The 24,257-nt window shown below is 40.9% G+C and overlaps 2 protein-coding genes across 5 annotated transcripts in view; one reads left to right on the forward strand and one right to left on the reverse strand.

The window, feature by feature from the left end:
• The window catches only part of ARMH4 (armadillo like helical domain containing 4), a 160,467-nt gene that overhangs the window by 65,871 nt on the left and 70,339 nt on the right, over positions 1–24,257 (forward strand). For all 4 annotated transcript variants that reach the window (XM_041760164.1, XM_041760168.1, XM_041760165.1 and 1 more), the window contains one exon: positions 14,969–15,226. In XM_041760164.1, the coding sequence (XP_041616098.1) occupies positions 14,969–15,226 (258 nt within the window). The remainder of the gene's footprint in view (positions 1–14,968; positions 15,227–24,257) is intronic.
• LOC121493850 (60S ribosomal protein L27a-like) lies at positions 2,813–3,259 on the reverse strand. The gene has a single exon (XM_041760169.1). The coding sequence runs from the start codon at positions 3,257–3,259 to the stop codon at positions 2,813–2,815; it is 447 nt and encodes a 148-aa protein (XP_041616103.1).

Consider the following 24,257-nt stretch of genomic DNA (forward strand, 5'->3'; position numbering starts at 1 on the left):
TTCTGGCTTCTCAGCTTTGGCTTGTTTCCTATACAGAGGATAACTTCCTTTTGTCCTCCTCATCCCTACCCCAACATGGAAGAGCCAAGAGCAAGATGTAAATTTCCTCTAGGGACCACCACCAGGGAGGGAATCCCTATTCCCACATACATATTATCTGCCCTGCTTTGTAGGTTTAATCCCTAGGCAATTGACAGCCAGACAACTATCATGATTGACACCACCCCACCCTCAAAGGAAAATCCCATGTTTGTTAAAAGCATGGCATGATTCGTGTCTAGGCAGTATAACACTGTTCTCACTCTACAAGAAATAAACCTGTATGAAAATAGACATTATCGCATTTTGTAATAAATAATAGTTAGTGCTCTGTGCTCTATAACAGAAAGCTATGAAGTTAAAAGAGGATAGGAAGGAGAAATAGAAACAGTTCAGCTCAAACTCATCCTCCTTTATGAAGCCTCTCAGACCACCCAGTCCCCACTGAAGAGCAGTATAGACTAGTGGAAAATAGTTCTGCTGGACTTGCATGGACATGCGTGTATTTAAATCTTTGCTCTGTCATGAATATGCATTGTGATCTTGACCAAATTGTTTAATTTCCTTAGACTTCAGTTTTCCTATCTGTGTAAAGTAGGGCTATTTATATTCCTATCTCTTATTGTAAGAATAGAATGAGATTTTTGTGTAGTAAATGCTTGCATGACCTGGAGTAAATGCATAATAAATATGATTTTTAAGATCATTTATCAATTAAAACCATGTATCATTTATCATTTAATACTATGTATGAATAGTTGGAATGAAATATTCACATCTTCTCCATGCAACCTTGGGTGGCCAGGTAGACAATATAAGTAAGCAAAGAGGAAGGTGCCTAAGACAGTAGGGATTGGTAAGTGTGGTACTACTGCACATACTCCCTCTGATCTGGACACATCTTGCTCATATTGTTGCCAGGAGGAGTATGTGAGCTCAGTGATGCCAGATCTTGGAAGTTTTTCAGGATAAGCTAAAAATGTTGATTTTTATGTGACATATTCTTATTTAAGTGTTGGCAGTCCACATGTTTACCTATCCCATTTCATTTTTAAAAAATTTTTTATTGAAGTTTGATTTGCCAACATATAACACCCAGTGCTCATCCATCAAGTGCCCTCCTCAGTGCCCATCACCCAGTCACCCCATCCCCCCCTCACTTCCCCTTCCACTACCCTTTGTTCATTTCCCAGAGTTAGGAGCCTCTCATGTTTTGTCACAATATAAGAAATTGTGAAAGGGGGGATCCCTGGGTGGCTCAGCGGTTTGGCGCCTGCCTTTGGCCCAGGGCATGGTCCTGGAGTCCCAGGATCCGAGTCCCACATTGGGCTCCTTCATGGAACCTGCTTTTTCCTCTGCCTGTGTCTCCGCCTCTCTCTCTGTCTCTCTCTCTCTGGGTCTCTAATGAATAAATAAATAAAATCTTAAAAAAAAAAGAAATAGTGAAAGGAATTATAAAGGAAAAGAGGAAAATGAGTGGGAAAAAATTAGAGAGGGTGCCATTTCATTTTTACTAGTATGGACACCCAAAAAGAGTCTATCTTCCCAGCAGCTGATCATCAGTTTGTGCTCTTAAATGAGTTTTCTTTCTTTCTTTTTTTTTTTAATTTTTATTTATTTATGATAGTCACACACACACAGAGAGAGAGAGAGAGAGAGAGAGAGAGAGAGAGAGGCAGAGACACAGGCAGAGGGAGAAGCAGGCTCCATGCACCGGGAGCCCGACATGGGATTCGATCCCGGGTCTCCAGGATCGCGCCCTGGGCCAAAGGCAAGCGCCAAACCGCTGCGCCACCCAGGGATCCCCTTAAATGAGTTTTCTAGACCTCCTTCAGGGCAGGTGGGCAGAGTCAGGTCTTTCTATCTTGTATCCGCATTGGCATGTGGGTTCCAGGCATTGGGTAAATGATGAATGATGGAGTGGATGGTTTTAGGACCATTATCTTGTTTAATTGATGTGCTTGCTACTTGACTTGTCCTGCTTTTTGTTGTTATCACCTTTTTTTTTTTTTTTAAAGATTTTATTTGTTTATTCATGAGAGACACAAAGAGTGAGTCAGAGACATAGGCAGAGGGAGAGTGAGGCAGGGCTCCCTCTGGGGAGCCTGATGCAGGATGCAGGACTCCATCCCAGGACCATGACCTGAGCCAAAGGCAGATGCTCAACCTCTGAGCCACCCAGGTACCCTGGAATATTCCAATTCTTAAATTCTCTGGGATTCAATTCATTATTAGGCTTAATAAAGTAAATATTGTATATATATTCTATTGTACATATCCAATGTTACATGAGAAAATGTGAAAGCACTGAATTGGCAGCAATACTTAAGATTTTAGAAATGTCATGTAATTCCATAAATTTTGAGTCAGCTTTACATTGTGAGCTGCTGAATTTGGTGGACATGAAGGACTTCAGATGCTTCTGGGGCTCCTGCATCCCTTATGATACCAGAGAGCCATCTGCTGGAGATTTGTTTCATATCCTCAAAACAAGTTTAATTTTTTCTTTCCTGGCTTTCCAGTTTTGTATCCATTTTGATGTCCAAGTTAAAAAAAAAAAGGTCTGGAAAATAAAAGCAGTGCCATCCCCATTGTTTCATTTAGTGATAGTTAAGTGTGGAAACCATATTGTTATGATGGCTTTTGATTATATTTGTATAGAAATTGCCAGGAAAACACATGCCAACAAATATTTCTTCTTTTATTTTATTTATTTTTTGTCTTTTTATTTTTTTCACTTGTTAGCATTTAATGAACCTCCCCCTATGTGGCTTCAAGCTACTAGAACGCAGGCGCCCCAAACACCCCTTATCTTCTCCTCAGCTTTTCTACTGAAGAATTTGGCATTCACCATGACAGGCTGTTTTGGAAGCTTTCCATTTCCCAAAACTTTGTAGTAGCCTGATCGCACCACATTGATAATAGGAACAGCTCCAGTCTTGTTTTTGGCAGCGTTTACCTGTGTCTGCTCACTGACTAAGGTCCACACTTTGTCAAGGTTGACAGTTGGGCAGAAGCTCTGGTTCCTCTTTAAGTGGTAATGTCTCATACCGACTTTTCCAAAGTAACCTGGGTGATATTTGTTGAAGTTGATCCTGTGATGATGCATGTCACCAGCATTCCCCTGGCCTCTTGGGTGTTTCCGGTGCTTGCCGATGCGGCCGTGGCCATGGCTCATGTGGCCCCAAAGTTTCCGGGTCTTCCTCTGTCTGGATGGCATGTTGGCAGCCCAGAGGAAAAAGCTATTTTTTGTCTTTTTGGAAGATTTTATTTATTTATTTATCTGGGAGTGAGCATGCAAGCAGGGTGGGGGTGGTGGGCAAGGGACAGAGGGAGAAGTTGAGAGAATCTAAAGCAGACTTCCCCTGAGCGTGCGGAACTCATCGTGGGGCTCCATGACCTGAGCTGAAACCAAGAGTTGGACATCTGATCGACTCAGCCACACAGGTGCCCCCAAATGTTTCTTCTTTTAGAAATATGCTACTGGGATGTGTCCAAGCGACTCCCTTTAAGGGGGAAGTGGGAGAAAGGCTAATATGTACTCAGCATCTGCCCTGTTTTTTCCATGATATTCTTTCTCTTCTTCATGTGCCCTAATTTACCTTAGATTTAATTTTAAACATTGTAAAGGAAAGAAAAGGGCCACTAAAAAGAAAAGTTTGACACTTAAAAGATGATGATTCAAATTGATGATTACTTTTCCAAAGAGACAGAGTGTATAGGTAAGATGCTCTTCTTCCTGTAAAACAGGGAGAGACAGGTTACGTTGAGTACAAGTATTACTGTTGAAATTCTTCCTGTCTCCATTATTGGGATCATGTATTCTCTCTCTCTTTTTTTTTAAAGACTTTATTTATTTATTCATGAGACACACACACACACACACACAGAGAGAGAGAGAGAGAGAGAGAGAGAGAGAGAGAGAAAGAGAGAGGCAGAGACACAGGCAGAGGGAGAAGCAGGCCCCATGCAGGGAGTCCGATATGGGACTCCATCTCTGGTCTCCAGGATCACGCCCTGGGCCGAAGGTGGCGCTAAACTGCTGAGCCACCAGGGCTGCCCGGGATCATGTATTCTCAACCAAGATTCCCCTCATTAGTAATACTCTGGGAATGCTAGCAACATCTGTAGCTTCTGGAAATCTAAAAATGTCTAAACTGTGATAAAAATGGAATGAGAGAAACTGAAGACCTTTGGTAGGTCCAAACCGGACTTTGGAGCAGAGTCAGATTATTCAGGCCATGATCGTGGGGTAATTTTTCTTCCATATATATGTTCTGTTTGGATTCATTGGGAATTAACTCACAGTTCTGGTCCTGAACAAAAGTAAAACTCTTGGTTTTGGTGAACTTAGGCAGAAGTGTTTGCAACAAATACAACAGGCCTGTTCTAGAGAGTCAAAAATTCTGGGCTCAACAAACCCATTTGAGGCTCTGTTATGGTATTTAAGCACTCAAGGCAGTTATATCACCAGCTGTGAGGGCTGTAAGTAAAACAGAGTTTATCAGGCTTGCTTTCTGTTTAGCTGACAGTGTAAGCTTAGAGGATAATGCCTGCAAAGCATTTTGAGCTCCTCTGAAGAAAAGCCCCGTGTAAGTTCGAAGTATTGTTATGGGTTATAAAACAGCAGTTAAGAGATTTTGTCAGAGTATCTAGACAGGTGAAATTGGATTAAAGAGGATACTGTCTAGACATATCTTTTTTTTTTTTTTTTAGACATATCTTTTTTTCTTCCTGCCACTTGCAATAGGACATTTCTCTGTGGAAGCTGTGGACACACTTCCTGCTTGATATCATTGAGCATCTCTTAGCTGTATGGCACTTACCTGACATCTCTGTTTGATGTTTTACAGTTTTTGTGTTATAGTTTCAGTTCACATCAAGCCCAACAATGAGACATCGAACCACGTCTGCATCCCTGTTGCAAACACCTGTTTTTGGCGGGTGTTTTGCAAAAACCTGTTTCGGTTTTTTGGCGGACACCTGTCAGGTTTTCACTGTTGTTAGGTGTCAGAATTCTCAACGGTGGCCATGCCAACATGTGACTTGATCTTAGTAAGAAGACTATGAAAAAAATCCATTAGGTCCATGACCAGGGAGCTCACTCAATGCCAGACTGGGCATCCTGAGTGCAGAGGGACACCCTTAGCTAGTGCTGGTTCAGCAAGAGCGAAAGGGAGTTTATGTAATGTGTGTCGTGCTTGGGAGTGGGAATAGTGTGAAGTGGTGGGAGGATTTGTTGTCTGTCACTAGAGGTGGTTACTCAACTGTCATTATTGCCCACTTGATTGCTGTTAGTGTCACTGCGAATCCTTGGTGTTATGAAGTAATCCGTGTCAAGTCATCCTGGGAATAAGGAAGCATTAGTTGTGAGGATGTACTTTCCATTCCAGGTGACAGACACAACTTGAAGAAATTTTCAGGCTGAACTCTGTGAACCTTTCTTACCAGGACTGCAGTGTTTTTTGGAGATTCTCAGGAGAAATAGAATTTTTAAGTCTTTGATCACTATTATTGGTGTCTGTTATATCTGGTAAACCAAGACCAATTCCTTCTTATAGAGGTTCATTTTTATTTTCTTTTTCTGTGTTATTTTAATATGAAATAATTGTGTGTGTGTGTGCATGTGTGTTTGTTTTTTTTTAAATAAGTATTTTTAAAAAAATTTATTTATTCAGAGAGAGAGAGAGAGAGAGAGAGAGAGACTGAGAGGCAGAGACACAGGCAGAGGGAGAAGCGGGCTCCATGCAGGGAGCCTGACACGGGACTCGATCCTGGGTCTCCAGGATCAGACCCTGGGCTGCAGGCGGCGCTAAACCGCTGCGCCACCGGGGGTGCCCCTTTTTTCTTGTGTGTGTGTGTGTGTGTGTGTGTGTTTTACATTGGTCTGCATGCTTATTTAGGATTCAAATAGGCGAAAATAAAATTTGGCGTTTAACAGAATTACCAAAATCAGAAAGCACTACCCTGTAACCTTTAAATACAACATGGGAGTATAATTTGAATGAGTTCTTTATTTTATTTTATTTTATTTTATTTTATTTTATTTTATTTTATTTTGAGTTCTTCCTTTAGATTCAGTTCTTTGGATCAGTGGTCTCCTTATGGTTTTTGGCACAATTATTTGTTGAATATTTATTTCATATCATTGCCCTCTGTGTTTAGAGCTGTTCATGACATCATTGTTGCTCTTGGGTGTAACTAGTTGAAAGACTGGCTGAAATACAGATGACTTTCTCTTTAGTTTTTTTTTTTTTTAAGATTTTATTTATTTACTCATGAGAAAGAGAGAGAGAGAGGCAGAGATACAGGCAGAGGGAGAAGCAGGCTCCACACAGGGAGCCTGACGTGGGACTCGATCCCGGGTCTCCAAGATCATGCCCTGGGCCGAAGGTGGCGCTAAACCGCTGAGCCACCCAGGCTGCCCTCTCTTTAGTTTTTATGAACGGAAAATTAATGTATACAACTCCGGTTTGTTTTGTACCTATTGTTCTTTTTAAAAATTTTTTTAGATTTAAATTCAATTTAGCTAACATATAGTGTATTATTAGTTTCAGGGATAGAATTTAGTGATTCATCAGTGGCATCTAGCACTCAGTGCTCATTCCATCAAGTGACCTCCACACCTGTTGTTCTTATATTTTGCCTTTGTGCTTGCTGCAAGATTATTTGGAGAATGTTTTACTAATTGTTTATTAATTGTTACTCTGTGTTTCTTTAGATGTACCCCATTGTTAAAAACCTGCATTTAGTTCATTGTTTATGCATTCATTCACCTGTCCATCTGTTCAACAAATACTTTTTGAACACTGCTGATGGCCAAGCACTGTGCTCATCATTGGTGATACAACAGAGGACAAGATCATCTTTTCTTTTATGCAGTACTTTTCCACCTTTCTGGGTCAAACTGCAATAAAATACATTACTTTGGTAATATTTGGAAAGGTGATCATATCTTTTTGTTACTGATCGTTCCACAGAAAATTGCAGCAGGGTACCGGTGACATCCTATTACAGGTGTTTAACAGCTACAAGATGATTATAGGCTCCTACAAAATAAGAAAATTCTCTGGTTGACAAAGATAAGGAGGAAATAAGGTTATACTAAAAGCCTCACTCCAGTAAGGCTTGTCTTCCTCCTGTCTTCTCAACACAGTTCCTGAAACATCCTTTTTCTAGAGCTATCTATCTCCTCAGGCTTGCAATATGATTCCTCAGGTACTAAAAGTGACAAAATAGTAAACCTTTTAAGTTCCCTTGTGTTGAAGGGTGGGGTTGGTGGTATAAGGGGAAGGCTTTCCTTTCTCATCTCCCATGGCAGTTGGGGCCCTTCTTTCCTTCCCAGTATGAAAGGAATCCTCCAAGAGAATACTCCTCTGATGTGGAGTAAACATCTCATGTTGGGCATTTCAGGACAGGGAGGAGGAGATGGAAGGCTCTACCAGGGTGGGTGAGTGTGGGAGAGATTATGAGACATGTTGATCTAAGCAATGTCATTCAAATCATCTCACGAAGGTAGTGATCAATTTGTTGGCCATGGCTTGCTGATGTGCAGCCTGACTTTTTGAGGTCCTTTTCATTATTTTTAGTTCTATGCCTTATTTTTTCTGACTTTTTTTTGAAAAGACTTTATTTATTCATGAGAGATACAGAAAGAGAGAGAGAGAGACAGAGAGAGAGAGAGAGAGAGAGAGAGAGAGAGAGACTGAGACACAGGCAGAGGGAGAAGCAGGCTCCATGCAGGGAACCCGATGTGGGACTTGATCCCAGGACCCCAGGATCATGCCTTGAGCCAAAGGCAGACCCTCAACTGCTGATCCACGAAGGGTTCCCTATTTTTTCTGACTTTATTGAGATATAGTTGAGAAATAAAATTGTATTTAGAGTGTACATTTTGGTGACTTGGTAGATGCATAACATTGTAAAAGAGTTCCCACCATTGGATTAATTGACACAGCCATCACCTGACATATTTACTTTTTTGGTGTGAGGACATTTAAGCTTTGTTCTCGTAGCAAATCCTAGTGATACAATACAGTGTTATCATCTGTAGTAGTCACCATGTTATACATTAGACCTTTAGACTTTATTCATCTTAGAGCTGACAGTTTGTACCCTTTTACCAATCTTTCCCTGTTTTCTCCATGCTGTAGCCCCTGGCAACCACTTTTCTACTTTCTGTTTTTATGAGTTAGACTTTTTTTTTTTTTAATTTAGATTCCACCTATAAGTACTACCATGTAGTATTTGTCTCTCTCTGTCGAACTTCTTTCACTCAGCATAATGTCCTTCGGTTTCATCCATGTGGCAAATGATAGGATTTCCTTCTTTTTAAAGGTTGAATAATATTCTATTGTATGTGTATCGCATCTTCTTTATCCATTCATCTGTCAGTGGACATGTAGGTTGTTTCCATACCTTGGCTATTGTGAGGTGTGTGGCTATGAACACCGGAGTAGAGATATCTCTTTGGAATAATGCTTTTTGCTTTCTTTGGATATATACTGAGAAGTGAGATTGCTGGGTTATACAGCTCTATACTTTAAGGGGGAGGAATTAACTGAGCTTATTGCAGGTCAAGTAGAAGTTGTCCTTGGTAGGTGGTAGTGGTCAGTGGTCAACAGTTCAGTGATGAGAGCTGAAAACTCAAGGGCTTTACCTTTGTGTTCCTAGGGGACCAGTATCATATTGTCACAATCATTCCATCAAGTACAACCCGTTTAGGTTTGTGGAAGGAAAAGGCAGCTGAAAGTGATTTTATAGTGCTTTAAAAATGAAGATACGTTCTTTTTAGTCTATGGCCAGTTTCTGTCTGCAGGAGGAAAGTCAGGAAAGCCATCAAATAGTTGTGATGATCCCTGATAGTTTTCTCCAAATTCCAGTGACCTCATACTTTTTTCTCTATCCAACTTCTTCTTCAGATTCTCTTTAATTAGAGTCCCTGGTCCATCTTTATTTCCCCTCCAGCTTTACTGGGATATTATTGACATATAACATATGTCAACATATATTTAAGGGACACAATGTGATGATTTGATACACATATATATTGCAAAATGGTTACCCCAATAAGGTGAGTTAACATTTCCATCTCCTCGCATAAAGACTATTTTTTTCAAGATTTTATTTATTCATGAGAGACACAGAGAGAGAGAGAGGCAGTGACACAGGCAGAGGGATAAGCAGGCTCCATGCAAGGAGCCCGATGTGGGACTCCATCCTAAGACTCCAGGATCACGCCCTGAGCCGAAGGCAGACACTCAACTGCTGAGCCACCCAGGCATTCCATAAATCCTATTTTTTAAGAGTTTATTTATTTGAGAGAGAGAGAGACAGAGAGAGAGAGAAAATGAGTGGGAGGAGGGAAGAGGGAGAAGACTGCCTGTAGAGCAAGGAGGCTGGCAAGGGAGTTGATCCCAGGACTCTGAGCTAAAGGCAGATGCTTAACCGACTGAGTCACCCAGGTGCCCATAAATACTATTTTTTTTGTGGTGATAATATTTAAGATCTACTCTCATAATAACTTTCAAGTATGCAATACAGTATTGTTTTTTTTTTTTTAAACTTTTTTTTTTTTTTTTAATTTATGATAGTCACAGAGAGAGAAAGAGAGAGCGGCAGAGACACAGGCAGAGGGAGAAGCAGGCTCCATGCACTGGGAGCCCGATGTGGGATTCGATCCCGGGTCTCCAGGATCGCGCCCTGGGTCAAAGGCAGGCACCAAACCGCTGCACCACCCAGGGATCCCAGTATTGTTAATTATAGTCACCATACCGTACATTATATCCCCAGGACTTACTTGTGTTACTGTGGGAGTTTGTATTACTGTGAACCCTTTGCCTGATTCATCTTTTTTTTTTTTTCTTTAAGATTTTCATTTATTTATTTGAGAGAGAGAGAACAAGTAGGGGGAGTGGTAGGTAGAGGGAGAAGCATATTCCCCATGGAGCAAAAAGCCCAAGGCGGGGCTCAATCCCAGGATTCTGGGATCATGACCTGAGCTGAAGGCAGATGCTTAACCAACTGACCTACCCAGGTGTCCTTACCTGGTCCATCTTTAATCACTTCCTTGACACACAGTCAACCACCTCCCTTCCCACATCCCTCCGCCACTGAACTCTTCTAGCAAAATTTGCTGCTGGTTAAATCTCTCTGCCTACGCTAGTCTACCACCCATGCCTGAACCCAAGCAGCTGAATGTGGCTGGAGGAAAACACAACCCCCTCAGCCTGTCTCACTTTAAATTTATGATGTTACATCTCAGGTGGGCCCATAGGGCTGCCTGCCAGTCCTATCACATTTCCCTGGGGAATTCACTTGCCCATTCTCCAAGATGACTATTTCACACTTTTTCCTCTCACCTCCAAACACCAACATTTCTTTTTTTCCTTCTTAGTTTCTTATTTGACTGAGAAAACAAAAGAAATATGAAGACAACTTTCATATATTCCCATCACCAGATCTATCCTTCTGCCTGCACTCGTGCCCACTGCAGTGGAGGAGGTGTCTGTGCCAGCCTGTGCACTGGATCCCATCCCTTCTCAGTCACAAGAAAGAAACAGCCTTATACAGTGGCCACTATGAGACAAGCTTAGTCCTTAGTACTTTATATATTAACTCATGTAACCATACAACAGCCCCGAGAGGTAGGAAGAACCCCAGTTTTACAGATGAGGAAGATGAGGTACAGTAACGTGTCCAAAATCACAGAGTCATAGTACTTTGGTGTGGCTTGAGTCCATGTGTACAACCCCTTGCCATACCTCATCTCTAGACATTCCCCAGCAGCCCTCTCCCCTCTCTCCTGAGTCATCATTACCCCCCTGCCACTAGATCTTACCCATCAACTTACAAGTGAATTCTAGTATCTCCTATTTTCAGAAGCTACCCTGGACCCCCATATCTTCTTCTAGCTACCCTCTTCCATCCCTCTTCTTTTTTCAAAAGTTTTTGTAGGTTTTTTTGTTTTTAATATTTGCTGTATCTACTCCCTTTTTTCTCTTTTTTTTTCTTATTTTCTTTTCAACTACTCTAGTCTTGCTTTTACCTCTACCATTCCACAGAACAGGTCAAATCACTAATCACTTCCAAAGTGTCGACGCCAACGGTAATGACAATACCAGAGGGACATTCTCAGTTTCTTACTCAGGCCCTCAGAAATGTCTTATTATTCCCTTGACTCCCTCCACTCCACACTTGTCTTGGTTTTTCTTCCACCTCAGTGGTCACTTCTGTGTCTCCTTTGCTGGATCTCCTTCTGCTGGCCAACTTCTAATTGTCCGATTGCCCAGGGCTTGGACTGGACCACTTTTCCTCCCACCCAGACTCATTCTTTTGATGATCTCAGCCAGTCTCAGGCTGTAAATATTATTTCTAAATTGATGACTCTTAGATGTTTATCTCTAGCTTTGATCTTCATTAGGCTTCCAGCATTTCCATTTGGAAGTTGTAGGCATAGGGATCACACAATCTGTCTCAAATAAAATTCTTGATTTTATTCTTTACCCTTTAGTTTCCATCTTTAATAAAGTGGAATCTTCCTTCCACATCACACATCATAATTATCAGTAGGGCTCTACTTTGAAATTACCTTCACATTACATCCCAGATCTGATCACTTCTTCCTGCTTCCAGAACTATATCCTTGTCCAAAGCACCATCATCTTATTCCCTGGTTGTGAAATACCCTCCTAATGGGTCTCTTTGCTTTGTCTCTTGCTCTGATATAGCTTGTTTCTCACCCTGCAGCCAGTCATTCCTTATAAATATGTGTCAGATCTGACCCCTGCTTACCCCTCCCACCTCATTTCCTACCCCTTCTTGTTCCCAGCCCAGTTTTTGTCATTCTTTGAACACAGCACACATCTGCATCAAGGCTTTAGTTTCTTTTCTTTTTATTTTTTTAAGATTTTATTTATTTATTCATGAGAGACACAGAGAGAGAGGCAGAGGCACAGGCAGAGGGAGAAGCAGGCTCCATGCAGGGAGCCTGATGCGGGACTCGATCCCAGGACCCCAGGATAATGCCCGGGGATGAAGGCAGGTGCTAAACCCCTGAGCCACCCAGGCATCCCAAGGCTTTTGTTTCTGCTGTTCCTTCTGTTCCCTGTTGCCGGGAATGCTCCTGTAGATATTGACCTAAATTAAACAATAGAATTCATTATTTTGATATAATCTCTGTTCAAACTTTACCTTACCAGAAAAGTTTTCCTTGATCTCCCCATCCAAAAAAAGCAGAGATTGACATTTTCCATCTTCTTATCAGTTTTAATCAGAGTGTAATGTTGTATCATCTGTTGTGAGCTGTGTGTCTCATTGAGTGGCATATTCGCTCCAGGAAGGCAGAGACGGTACTGGTTTATTCCTAGTGTCTGGAACTAGGTGTTTGAGAAATAGTCATTGAATTTTTGGAATAGTGAGAGGTATTAAGTCCTACAAAGTTAAAGTTTTTATAAGAATGAAAAAGATAAGATGTACTATTTTTTAAAAGTTAAAAAAAAAACCCCTGTAAACACAGGTGAAAAGGAATCTGTATGGAGAATATTGTCTAGAAGCAGAAAAAGAGAGTGTCGGAATTCCTGTGTAGCTCTGATCTTCCCTCTTCCCTTCTCCACCATTTCATGTGGAGAGCCAAGAGAAGAGACCAGGGGAAGTTTCTCAGTTTTGTGAGCTCTCATCTTGGGGCTTCAGGGTGTATCCATGGTGAGGGAGGAGCCTTGAAGTATTCCTAGAAAATTAAAATTGGTGAAGCAAAGTAAAACTGGGGATTTTCTGTTTCCTAAATTCACTCCACTTGAAGCATTGAATGTGACAAATTGTGAATTTAATTCTTAGGATGATGATAATGATAATGATTTTTTTCAAGTGTGCTTTTCTGACTGCCTTCGATCAATATCCTATTTCCTAATCTCCTTTAGAGTTGAATTGAGAATGTTGATGTAGTTGTTTCCACTTTCTTGGGTCAATTTTCCAACAGGAGCCAGGAGTGGATATATGTACCTCTCATTTAACATCTTCTACTCACTGATATGGAAGGAGAATAGAAGGAAAATTATGCCAAAATAATGAATTTTTTTGTTTAGTATTATAAGATACAAAAGGATTGGGACACTCTTGAAATTCTGTTAGTATTTTAGTGTACTTTCTCATGGGCAGATCTTTTTTTTTAATATTTTATTTATTTATTTATTCTTGAGAGACACAGAGAGAGAGAGAGAGAGGCAGAGACACAGGCAGAGGGAGAAGCAGGCTCCATGCAGGGATGGATCCCGGGACTCCAGGATCATGCCCCGAGCCAAAGGCAGGCATTCCCCGCCCCCCCCTTTTAAAATTAAAGTATAGTTGACACACAATGTTACATTAATTGCAGCTGTACAGCCTAGTGATTCCACAAGTCTATACTTTATGCTATGCTCACCACAAGTGTAGCTACCACCTGTCACCATACAGTGCTATTACAATACTATGGGCTGTATTTCCGATTTTGTGCCTTTTATCTCTGTGGCTTATTCATTCCGTAACTGGAAGCCTGTATCTCCCACTCCTGTTTGTCCAACCCCCGTGCGTTTTCCCTCTGGCCACCATCAGTTTGTTATCTGTATTTATGGGTCTGTTTCTCCTTTTTGTTTATTTGTTTATTCATTTGTTCTGTTTTTTAGATTCCCCATGTGAATGAAATTATATGGTATTTGTTTTTCTCAGTCTGACTAATTTTGTTTAGCATAATACCCTCTAGGTTCATCCGTGCTATTGAAAATGGCAAGATTTCACTCCTTTTTATGGCTGAGTAGCATTCTGTGGTATGTGTGTGTGTGTGTGTGTGTGTGTGCATGTGTATATCACATATATATATGTATATATATATATACATATATATATGTGAGTGTGTGTGTGTGTGTGCATATATATATATATCACTTCTTTATCCATTCACCTGTCCATGGATACTTGGGTTGCTTTCATATTTTGGCTATTGTAAATAATGCCACAGTAAACATAGAGCTGCATGTATCTTTTTGAATTAGTGTTTTCATTTTCTTTGAGTAGAATTACTGGATCATATGGTATTTCTATTTTTTTTTTTTTTAATTTTTATTTATTTATGATAGTCACAGAGAGAAAGAGAGGCAGAGGCATAGGCAGAGAGAGAAGCAGGCTCCATGCAACGGGAGCCTGATGTGGGATTCGATCCTGGGTCTCCAGGATCGCGCCCTGGGCCAAAGGCAGGCGCCAAACCGCCGCGCCACCCAGGGATCCCGGTATTTCTATTTTTAATTTTTTGAGGAATCTCCATAAGTCTTCCACAGTGGCTGTACCAATTTGCATTCCTACCAACAGTGCATGAGGGTTCCTTTTTCTCCACATCTTCACTAACACTTATTTTTCTCATCTTTTTGTTTCTAGCCATTCTGACAGATGTAAGGTGATATTATTGAGGTTTTGATTTGTATTTCCCTGATGATTAGTGATGCTGAGTATCTTTTTATGTGTCTGTTGGCAATCTGTATATCTTCTTTGGAAAAATATCTATGCAAGTCTTCTAATTTTTAAACTGGATTATTTGTTTCTTAGCGGTTGGGTTCTATAATTTCTTTATATATTTTGGATATGAAATTGTGGGTACATCTTCAGTGACCTCCAGCAAAAAAAGGGAAGGGATGTTTCCTACCTTCGTAAATATAAACTAATAAAAATTTATATTTCCTGAACTGTGACTCCATGTACACATGCTCTCTAGTAATTATCTGACCACCATACACCTATGGTGAGCACATGATCTTGCAGGGCCCACATCACCCAACTTTGGCTATGAAATTTGTTTGAAAAAGTCAACTACAATTATTTTGTAGTGTTTGGGTCATTTCAAAAGATTCATATGTAAGCATTTACTGTGTTCCTTTGTGTTTCTTGGTGATTTCTTTTTTCCTAGAGGGAGAAGAAGATGAGGATGAAGAGGATGAGGAAGAGGAAGAGGAAGAAGAGGAGGATGAGGAAGAAGATGAAGAAGATAAAGAAGGAGAGACCCTGGATGAGAGCTTGGATGGTGATGCTGAGCTGCCTGGGTTTACTCTCCCTGGCATCACGTCTCAAGAACCTGGCTTGGAGCAGGAAAATCTGGGCCCGTTGGAGGGAGCTACCTACCAGGTGCCAGACGCTATCGAGTGGGAACAGCAGAATCAGGGCCTGGGTAAGAGTCACTCGTGTTTCTTTCTTCCTTCCCCCTCTCCTCCTTTTATTTTCTTAAGGTGGCAGCTTGCTTTCTTGGCATCAATTATGGAGCAAAATGGACTTTCTGGTTATGTTTATGGATGGTTCATTTCAGAAAAGTTATCAGTTTTTTCTTAGATGTTTATATTTAGTGTGCTCTTAAATAGCTAGCCTCCAAATAGTCTCCAGCTGCCCACTGAGAGCACAGTTACCTAGTTTTTGGAAGGAATTCCATCTTTCCTTCCCAGCTGGAAGACAACTATTGGTTTTGGGAGGACTTCCAAATGGAGAGAAGACATGAGTAACCAGTGTGCTGAACAAGCAGCGTGAATGGTCTGCAGTCAGAAAACAAATATATGGAGTTACCTTCTGTCCCTGTAGAATTTGCTTCCTAGGGGAAATTCTTCCCCCACTTCTGAGTGTGCACTCAGCAGGCTTGTTACTTTTCGGTTTCTTCTTAGGTTTTATTTGGTTGGCAGATACAGTCTCAGTTTAGCAGTCAGTGTCCAGACACCTATGTACTTGCTGTCTCTCGGGCATGGCCCAAATTATCCTGGAGAGGCTCCATGGGTGCAGGCTGACCTCACCTCTGACACTCTCTTCCCCATCAGCAGGGAAGCTCCTTGGTCTCTCTCCTTTTGGCTTTTTCTAGAGAGATGCTATAAGCTCTGGTGATTCCTTGAGGCCTTACTCTCTTCACTTGAGGTAAGATGATCTCTTCTCTAAAGAAATACCCTCTCTGAAATTCTCTTAGTCTTTAACAGTTAGCCCCTTTTACAACCTTCAGTGCAGCAGAGGTTAGGTTTATTTTTTAATTTTTTTAAAAAAGATTTTATTTATTCATGAGAGACACCGAGACATAGGCAGGGGGAGAAGCAGGCTCCCTGCCGGGGAGCCAGGACCCCGGGATCACGACCTGAGCTGAAGGCAGATGCTCAGCCACTGAGCCATCCAGGCACCCCAGCAGAGGTTAGGTTTAAAAGTCACATAACTAGTGTTTGGCAATTTCATTGAAAATTTGGATGTTGGTCTGGAACTTTGCTCTGGAATATCATGCTAGTGTATTATGGTGCCTTGGTTGAAATATCCAATTTCGAATCTTATTGCATATGATTTTTTAAAAATCATTCTCCTCTCTCATGAAAACTTTTAGATCAGTGGTGAGAAAGGGTGAGTACATTAATACAAGTGCAGAGCAGGAAAATCACTGTGTCAAGTTATTGCATGATTGTGTAGTTTAAAATAAGCTCTTTTTAAAATAAGATTTTGTTTAATTATTTAAGAGAGCACGTTCATTTGTGCATATGAGTCGGGGTGGGGGACAGAGGGAGAGGGAGAAGCAGACTCCCCGCTGAGCAGGGAGCTCCATGCAGGACTTAATCCCAGGTCCCCAAGATCATGACCTGAGCTGAATGCAGATTCTTTACCAACTGAGCCACTCAGGCACCTTTTTTTTTTTTTTTTTTTTAAGATGAAATTAGACTTGGTAAAACTTTTAAAGGCTTGTGGTCTAAGGAGGAATACTTTTCTTTGATGAACTGTCCTTTTGATCTGGTTAATTAATTCATCCAACAAACCTCACTGAGCACCTACTCTGTTCCTGGCACTTTGCATGGGGACAGAAAGGAAAGCCAGAGTGGTGCCTTTCTTTGATTAGAGCAGAACCCACTTCATAAAGTTTCAGTGTGGGGAGGGTGAGTTTTATAATAAAAGTAGGTTATTAGAGGACAAAACAGAAATGTGGAAGGGGGGTCCTCTTATCCTGCCTCCTGATTCCAGCCCCCATGCATAGCTAAGTACTTTTAAATTAGAGATACCAATTTAGTGATTTATTATGCTTTTTTTTTTTTTAAAGAATTTTATTTTATTTTATTTATGATAGTCACAGAGAGAGAGAGAGAGAGAGGCAGAGACACAGGCAGAGGGAGGAGAAGCAGGCTCCATGCACCGGGAGCCCGACGTGGGATTCGATCCCGGGTCTCCAGGATCGCGCCCTGGGCCAAAGGCAGGCGCCAAACCGCTGCGCCACCCAGGGATCCCTATTATGCTTTTTTTAATAAAGATTTTATTTATTTATTCATAGAGACAGAGAGAGGCAGAGACACAGGCAGAGGGAGAAGCAGGCATCATGCAGAGAGCCCGACATGGGACTCGATCCAGGGTCTCTAGGATCACGCCTGGGCTGCAGGCAGCGCTAAACCGCTGCACCACCGGGGCTGCCCATTTGTTATGCTTTTAAAAGTGATTCCCGTAAGTCCTGAGGGTTTTTTTTTTTAACATATCAGAGTTTTTCTTATTATAATTATTTACCATTTCTCCAGATATGTCTTACCTTTTACTGTCACTTCCTTTTCTGATTCTATCAACACGTTTTTAGCACTGAGTTTCCTGAAAACCAAAAAAGGAACAAATTGTCCAAGCTGTTTTTTTTTTTTTTCTTTCTTCCCACTATGGGAAGACTGTGTTTGAGTAGTGTCTGGCACTAGAATTTTATTTGCTCATCACCTTTTTCTTGGAGTCACAGGGATATCTCCTAGTCACTCACAACCAGTAATAACTTCTGGATCAACATTAATTGATAACAGTTTTCTAAATACTCTCAGGTCAGATGAGGTAGAGGAAAACCTCTCCTATTTGTGATGGATTTTGTGGTAGGTGGAATAGTGGCTCCCCAAAGATGTCTGTGTCCTAATCTTTGGAGCTTGTGAATTTATGTTTCATGGCAAAAAGGACTTTAGTGAGGTGATTGAGTTAAGAATCTTGAGATGGGAGGTTATTCTGGATCATCTGGGGGGGGGCAATATAATCACATATGTCCTTATAGGGGGGAGGTAGGAGAGTCAGAGTCAGAGAAGGAGATGTGATGAGAGAGGCAGAGGTCAGAGTGATGTGGTCATGAGCCAAGGAATGCTAGCTGCTCCCAGAAGCTTTAAAAGGCAAGGACATTGATTCTCCCCTGAACCTCTAAAATCCTGCATATACCTTGATTTTAGCTAAGACCCATTTCAGACTTTTGACCTGCAGAACTATAAGATGTTAAATTTGTGTTGTTTTGAGCCACAAAGTTTGTGGTAATTTCTTACAACAGAAATAGGAAACTAATAGAGATTTCAATAAGTACTTTATGGGAAACATCATTTTAGAATCTAGAGCTGCATGGTAGCTATAGTCAGAGTGTGAACATTGTAAACTTAAATGTAGTTTCTTCTTTTTTTTCTTTAGATATATTTATTCTAGAGAGAGAGTGTGCATGGGCACATGTGTGAGCTGGGGGTGAGCAGACTCCCCACTGAGCGTGAGGCCCAAAGCAGAGCTCAATCCCAGGACCTGATACCATAACCTGAGCCCAAATCAAGAGCTGGCCACCCGACTGACTTAGCCACCCAGGTGCCCTAACTGTAGTTTTTTTTCTGAATGAGTCATTAAAAGTGCAAAAATTGAGAACTTTCAAAAAGTAATTCTATTTAATATAACACTCTGATTGACCTTCAGACCTGTTTTCTGGTTGGTTATTTTATTTATAGATTACCACATCATATATTATAATATGAATGATATTCCAAAGCAAATGCTAAAACACATATAAACCTTTTAAAATGAACAGATTGAAGTGGGTAGCTGGGATTGGCTAAAAATAACACAAACTCTTTGAATAGATTATAGTTTCATTTCCTGTGAAGTAACATGGGCAGAAAACTTAGATGACTTTCTAAGGCAAAGCAGTAGATTCATGGCCTCGTATTCTCTGAACTACTGCTTTCTGCATTGTCACATACACGTCGCCTCTACAGCGTTGGAGGGAAAGAGCTCAGCTGTTTCTTCTTCTTTTTTTTAAAGATTGTATTTATTTATTTGAGAGAGAGAGTGAAAGCATAAGCAGGGGGAGGGGCAGATTCTTCACTGAGCTCAGAACCCCATGTGGGGCTTGATCCTAGGACGCTGAGACCATGACCTGACCTGAAGGTAGATGCTTAACTAATTGAGCCACCCAGATGCCCCGAGAACTCAGCTTCTTGATCTTGCTGTGAAGTGTGAGTGGAATGAACTGTATGTTGTCAGGATAGAATTAGGAGCAAAAGTCTCCTATTCTGGCTGAGGGGGATAGATTGGTAAAATGCTAGTAGCACGCAGGAAGTTCTTTATACACATATGCAGAATCAATTTCTTCTCTTATCTAACAAGTTCATTTTCAAATTTATTGACAAAGACCTGTACAGAGAGCAGACGTGGTGACTCACACCACTTCTGATCCTGTTATGTACTATATAATAAATCATACAACTATGCCTTTTATCGTATAAAATCAATATGACCAAAGTTGAGTCAACACATCCATTTTAATGCCAAAACATTTCCAATGTAATTAATACCTAGGGATTTTTTCCTTTTTGCATTCTATCTCTGTCAGGATACCTTTAGCTATAGGTAGTGGGAACCTTAAGTTAAGTTGGTTTAAAGAGTAAAGAAATATATTTTCTTTGAAAACAAAACAGTCCTTGGTGTGTTGACTTTTCCCCTGGACTGTCTTCCTTATGGTTGCAATGGCTGCAGTCGCTTCGGGTGTCACACCCAGAGAAGACATTGTCCAGAGAAAAGGAAACTGTCTTTTCACTGTTTCTTTCTTAAGAGAGAGCCTTTCCAAGAATCCCCCAGTAGAATTCTTCCTGCCTCTAATTGGCTGGGATCAGGTCACATGCTCATTTCTAAACAGCCAATGCAGTGAGACTGTGATCACCTGACTGGTGGGATGGGTGGAGGTGGGGGTCAATCACCAGGTGATCTCCTGTGATTCCTGTTTTTTCTCTCACTTCCTTGTACCTGATACTTTCCATCTATCCTCTAAGAATCCCACGGTCAATCCTATTCAGTTAATAACCTTGTTTTCAATATGTTTTGATTTCATAGGTGGCATTGTTCCATTCTCTTCCTCAGGAGACCATTTTGACACTTTTTAGTTTGGTTGATGTTCTGGATGGATAGCACTTCCAAAAGCCATCAAGTAGTTAAGTGCAGAATTATTATAGCTATCTTCACTTTTTTTTTTCAAAGCCTACATCTAACATTATAATGGGCTTTTGATTTAGGAATAGAATATTTTTCTTTGTAGGTCTTTAAAAAACATCGTAAGTATTCAGTTAACAGACTAGGGGTGTTTGTGTAAAGCAGAAGAATGAAGAGCTCTCATGTATCTATGTCTTTTCATCAGACATTCAGTGAGCACCTACTATGTGTGTGCTGTATGCTGTGGAAATACTGACCGGCCAACACATGTAGAGATAAATTAGCATGGAGCAGAGAGTGGTCGCATAGATGTGAGGTCAAGGCTGAGCAATTCCCCAATGAGGAACTGAATCATCACTTACAACCAGGGGTTGATTTGAATGTCAGCCATCTGTGAGGTGTGACTTCAAGGGAGCTTTGCCTGGTTCCCTAACTTATATCACCCTTTCTACCTTAACATGGTGCCTACTTTTCATGTTTTTTTTACTTTATTTTATTTTATTTATTTATTTTTTTGGTGCCTACTTTTCAGTATTAGAGCCTTCCTTTGGATTGAGATTGAAGGCCTTCAAAAAATGCAGATCTGCTATCTGGGCAGGATAACTCATTAAGATATTATCATTTATCTGTTATTTATATATTATTAATGTATCTGGTTCATTAGCTCATGACTTAGGATGATTTTAAGATAAAATAGAGGAACACAAGACAAATGTGTTTTGAATTGGGAGGAAGGCAGAATGAACTGTAGGTAAAGGGTGTGGGAGTTGGACCCTATAGGAACTGAGCACTTGACTATGAGAAAGTCAGGCTGTTAGCCCTAAAACATGTCAGCTCTTCTTCTTCCCCCTGTGCTCCTTCTTCTTTTCTTTTAAAACACTTAATTTGTAGTTGAGACTGAACACTTAAATATAGTGCAACATGGGCTGTGGCAGCAAGGAGAAGGTGCTCCGCAAAAATAGTGGGAAGTGTGAGATTTCAAACAACTCTCCACTGCAATGAGTGTCAGTGTATTTTGATGTATAACATGTTAAGCTATGAATTAAAGGTTGCTCAGGAAGCTACTGGTAGCTAACATAAGTAAATACGTGAATGGAAGGAGGAGGAACAGAACCTTAATCCAACATAGCCAGCACAAAGTGAGTGGCAGATTGGCTAAAGCCTTCAGACCAGTGGTTCTCAATCTTAGCTGCCGTGTGGAATCACCTAGAGAACAACACAACATACTGAAGCCTGTGTCTTACTCTAGGACAAGTGTCCTAGATTGAGCTACTGGTTGTTCCCTTGGGGTAAGGCAGATTCTGTTTATGCAGGGGGTTGGAGAAAGAGGATTTTAAGAAGTGTTTGTATGTGCTTTTTAAAAAAGATTTTATTTATTTGATGTATAGAGAGAGAGCACAAGCAGGGGGAGCAGCAGAGAGAGAGGGAGAAGCAGGCTCCCCGCTGAGCAGGGAGCCTGATGCAAGACTCAATCCCAGGACTCTGGATTTAGGACCTGAGCCAAAGGCAGACAGACACTTAACCAACTGAACCACCCCGGTGCCCCAGAAGTGTTTGTATATTCTATGAATGGAATCCCCATTAATAGAGATTTACATTACTTTTATGATCTTTTGTGTATTGTAATAGTATGTCTTAAGAAGAAACCACCAGCTTTATACAGTCACATAGAGATCAAATTTAAAGTTAGTCTCTAAGCTATAGTTTCCCCAGAGAGCCAATGGTCATATTATGGATTCCTAAATCTGGACTGGGGAGGTTTGTCTCCAGACTCCTGTATCTGGGAAGACTGAGCATCTTCTGGTATGAGTGTCCTTGGAGGGTGTCTGCCAGTTGCCTGGGGTTTCTTTCTGTCCCAAGTTGGTACCCAGGGCTTTGGGATTTGAGGGTAATGCCATTTGCCCTTTCTTTGGAAAGGGCTGAATTATTTTTCCTAGATAGAAGGAGTAGAAGATTAGTTTCAGATCTCCTTTTTCACATAGGCAAGACACCCTGGTGCCAGAGTTGAAAATACAGATCGTGATCCCTGCCTCTCTGCCTCACAAGGATGAGCCCCTAAGAGAAATGAGGTCTACAGAGGAGGATGCCTTCCAAGGCCAAGATATTATTTCTTCATAGATCTTTCCATTTGAGCTGTTGATTACTTTCAGGTTAGTATTAGTTGGGGATTCCAGGGGAGAAAAATCGGTCTATGTGCCTGTGGTGAAAGATTCAATAAACTCAGGATTTCCGTAGGCTTTAAAAGCATTTATTTCCTGAATTTTCCATTTACTTATTTTTATCCTGTTGTATTGTAGGTATTTTTGTCAGAAGCCTGAAATCCTCTTTTTAGCACGAGGTAGGTTATAAATAGGTTAAGTTCATAAAAACGAATAGACTTCCTTCCCGCTGACCATTTCCAACTGTGCTCACAAATGTCTGCTAAGGACCACAAAACAGAAATTCATATGAACCAAAAGTCTAAAGAGGAACTGGCCGAGCCTATAAAAGATCAGGTGCTGGCCTAAAAATAATTTCATGTATCCTTGTTTCTTCCTTTCATTTTGATGTTCATGACACTTGTGGCAAGCAGTTAGTTACGTGTATTGGCTACAGTCAAACTTTTGTGTTCCTTTAACAGAGGAAGTGTTAAGCTCTTTGGAAAGAGGAAAAGATTGATGGCATGGATAATTTTGTGTATTGTGCTCAGTTTTTTTGAAGACTAACACATAATGACTTTTCAGAGCTGTTTGAAAGACTTTTGTACCAACAATCTCAGACTGAACCAAGGCTTCAGGAATTCATTCATTCCAAGAGTCAAAGGTGGAACTCAGATCATTAACACACACACACACACACACACACACACACACACTCATCATTCACTTTGCCCAAGTTAACTGTGGGACACTGCAAGTGCCCTTGTCCTCCTAAATTTTCTTTTGAGAAAATAAGTGAGGAAAACCCACAAGATAGAGTTAGTAGAGTGTCTGTACAGCACAGTGGCAGCCACAACTATGTATGTGTACAATTTTGTATGTTCAGACCAGCTAATTCCCTCAGACATAAAGCCTCTCTGGGAATATTCTTGTGTTGAGGAAGAGAAATTGGTCTTGGTTGTTAAATAAAGATCTTTGCTCCAGTACTGTAGTAGTAGGTTCTGCGTGATCTAAAAGAACTGCCAACATCTCAGGCTGGCCTCAGGAAGCCAAAGCTATTTTCGAAATGGGAAGGATTAGTGGTACAACGCAAAAATACAGCAACAGGGAAGGAGGGATTAACTGCTTAAAACAAGGAATCAGACATTTAGATCAGGTCACTTGGAGATTCAACAGTTTGTGGATAGGAAGCATTTCTTAAAATATATTCACTTCTTTTATATATCACTGGTGTTTTTAAAGACCCCCGTGATCTGTCTGGGGTCTACTTGCCCTCTTTACTTTTCCCAGCTGCTCTGTTCAAGACCCTTGCCCTCATCAGGCTGTCGTCACTGTCACCAGAACATGCATTTCTGCAGACATGCATCCGTCCATATGCAGCTCATGCTGAAGCCTTTCCTGGAACCCCTCACTCACATTGAGCCCTCCTTTTTGAAACTCATCTGGCAGTTATTGCCAGGATTGCTCAATTTGCAGTCACTGTACTGCTGCATTTTGCTTATATTTTTTTGGAGCCTTACGACATCTAGCACTCAGCATTGAGTACTGTTGGTTACTTTAAAAGGGGTTCTCTTCCAGCTGGTAACCATTCTGGACCTAAAACTTTCCATCACAGTTGGGAGGAGGGATGGGCATGCTTTACTGCACTCTGCCAGTTAAACACAAACACTAGTCCCTTATGTAGCTATCTGGTGAGCTAAGATTTTCCTTTTTTTTTTTTTGTGAGCTAAGATTTTACAATATTTTTTCAGAATGAACTTTGTGTGATTCTACACTGTAGAACTGATCAGATCTTGGAAATGTTGGGCCAATTACCTTCATTATCTTAGCATCTGAATCACATAGAATCAGATGATTGCATTCCCACAGTGA

The sequence above is a fragment of the Vulpes lagopus genome, chromosome 6, assembly GCF_018345385.1.
Source record: "Vulpes lagopus strain Blue_001 chromosome 6, ASM1834538v1, whole genome shotgun sequence".
In the NCBI taxonomy this organism is placed as follows: domain Eukaryota; kingdom Metazoa; phylum Chordata; class Mammalia; order Carnivora; family Canidae; genus Vulpes; species Vulpes lagopus.

What these genes read in the sequence shown, in the direction of transcription:
- LOC121493850 (XM_041760169.1), bottom strand. Translation starts at nt 3,259, where the DNA reads ATGCCATCCAGACAGAGGAAGACCCGGAAACTTTGGGGCCACATGAGC.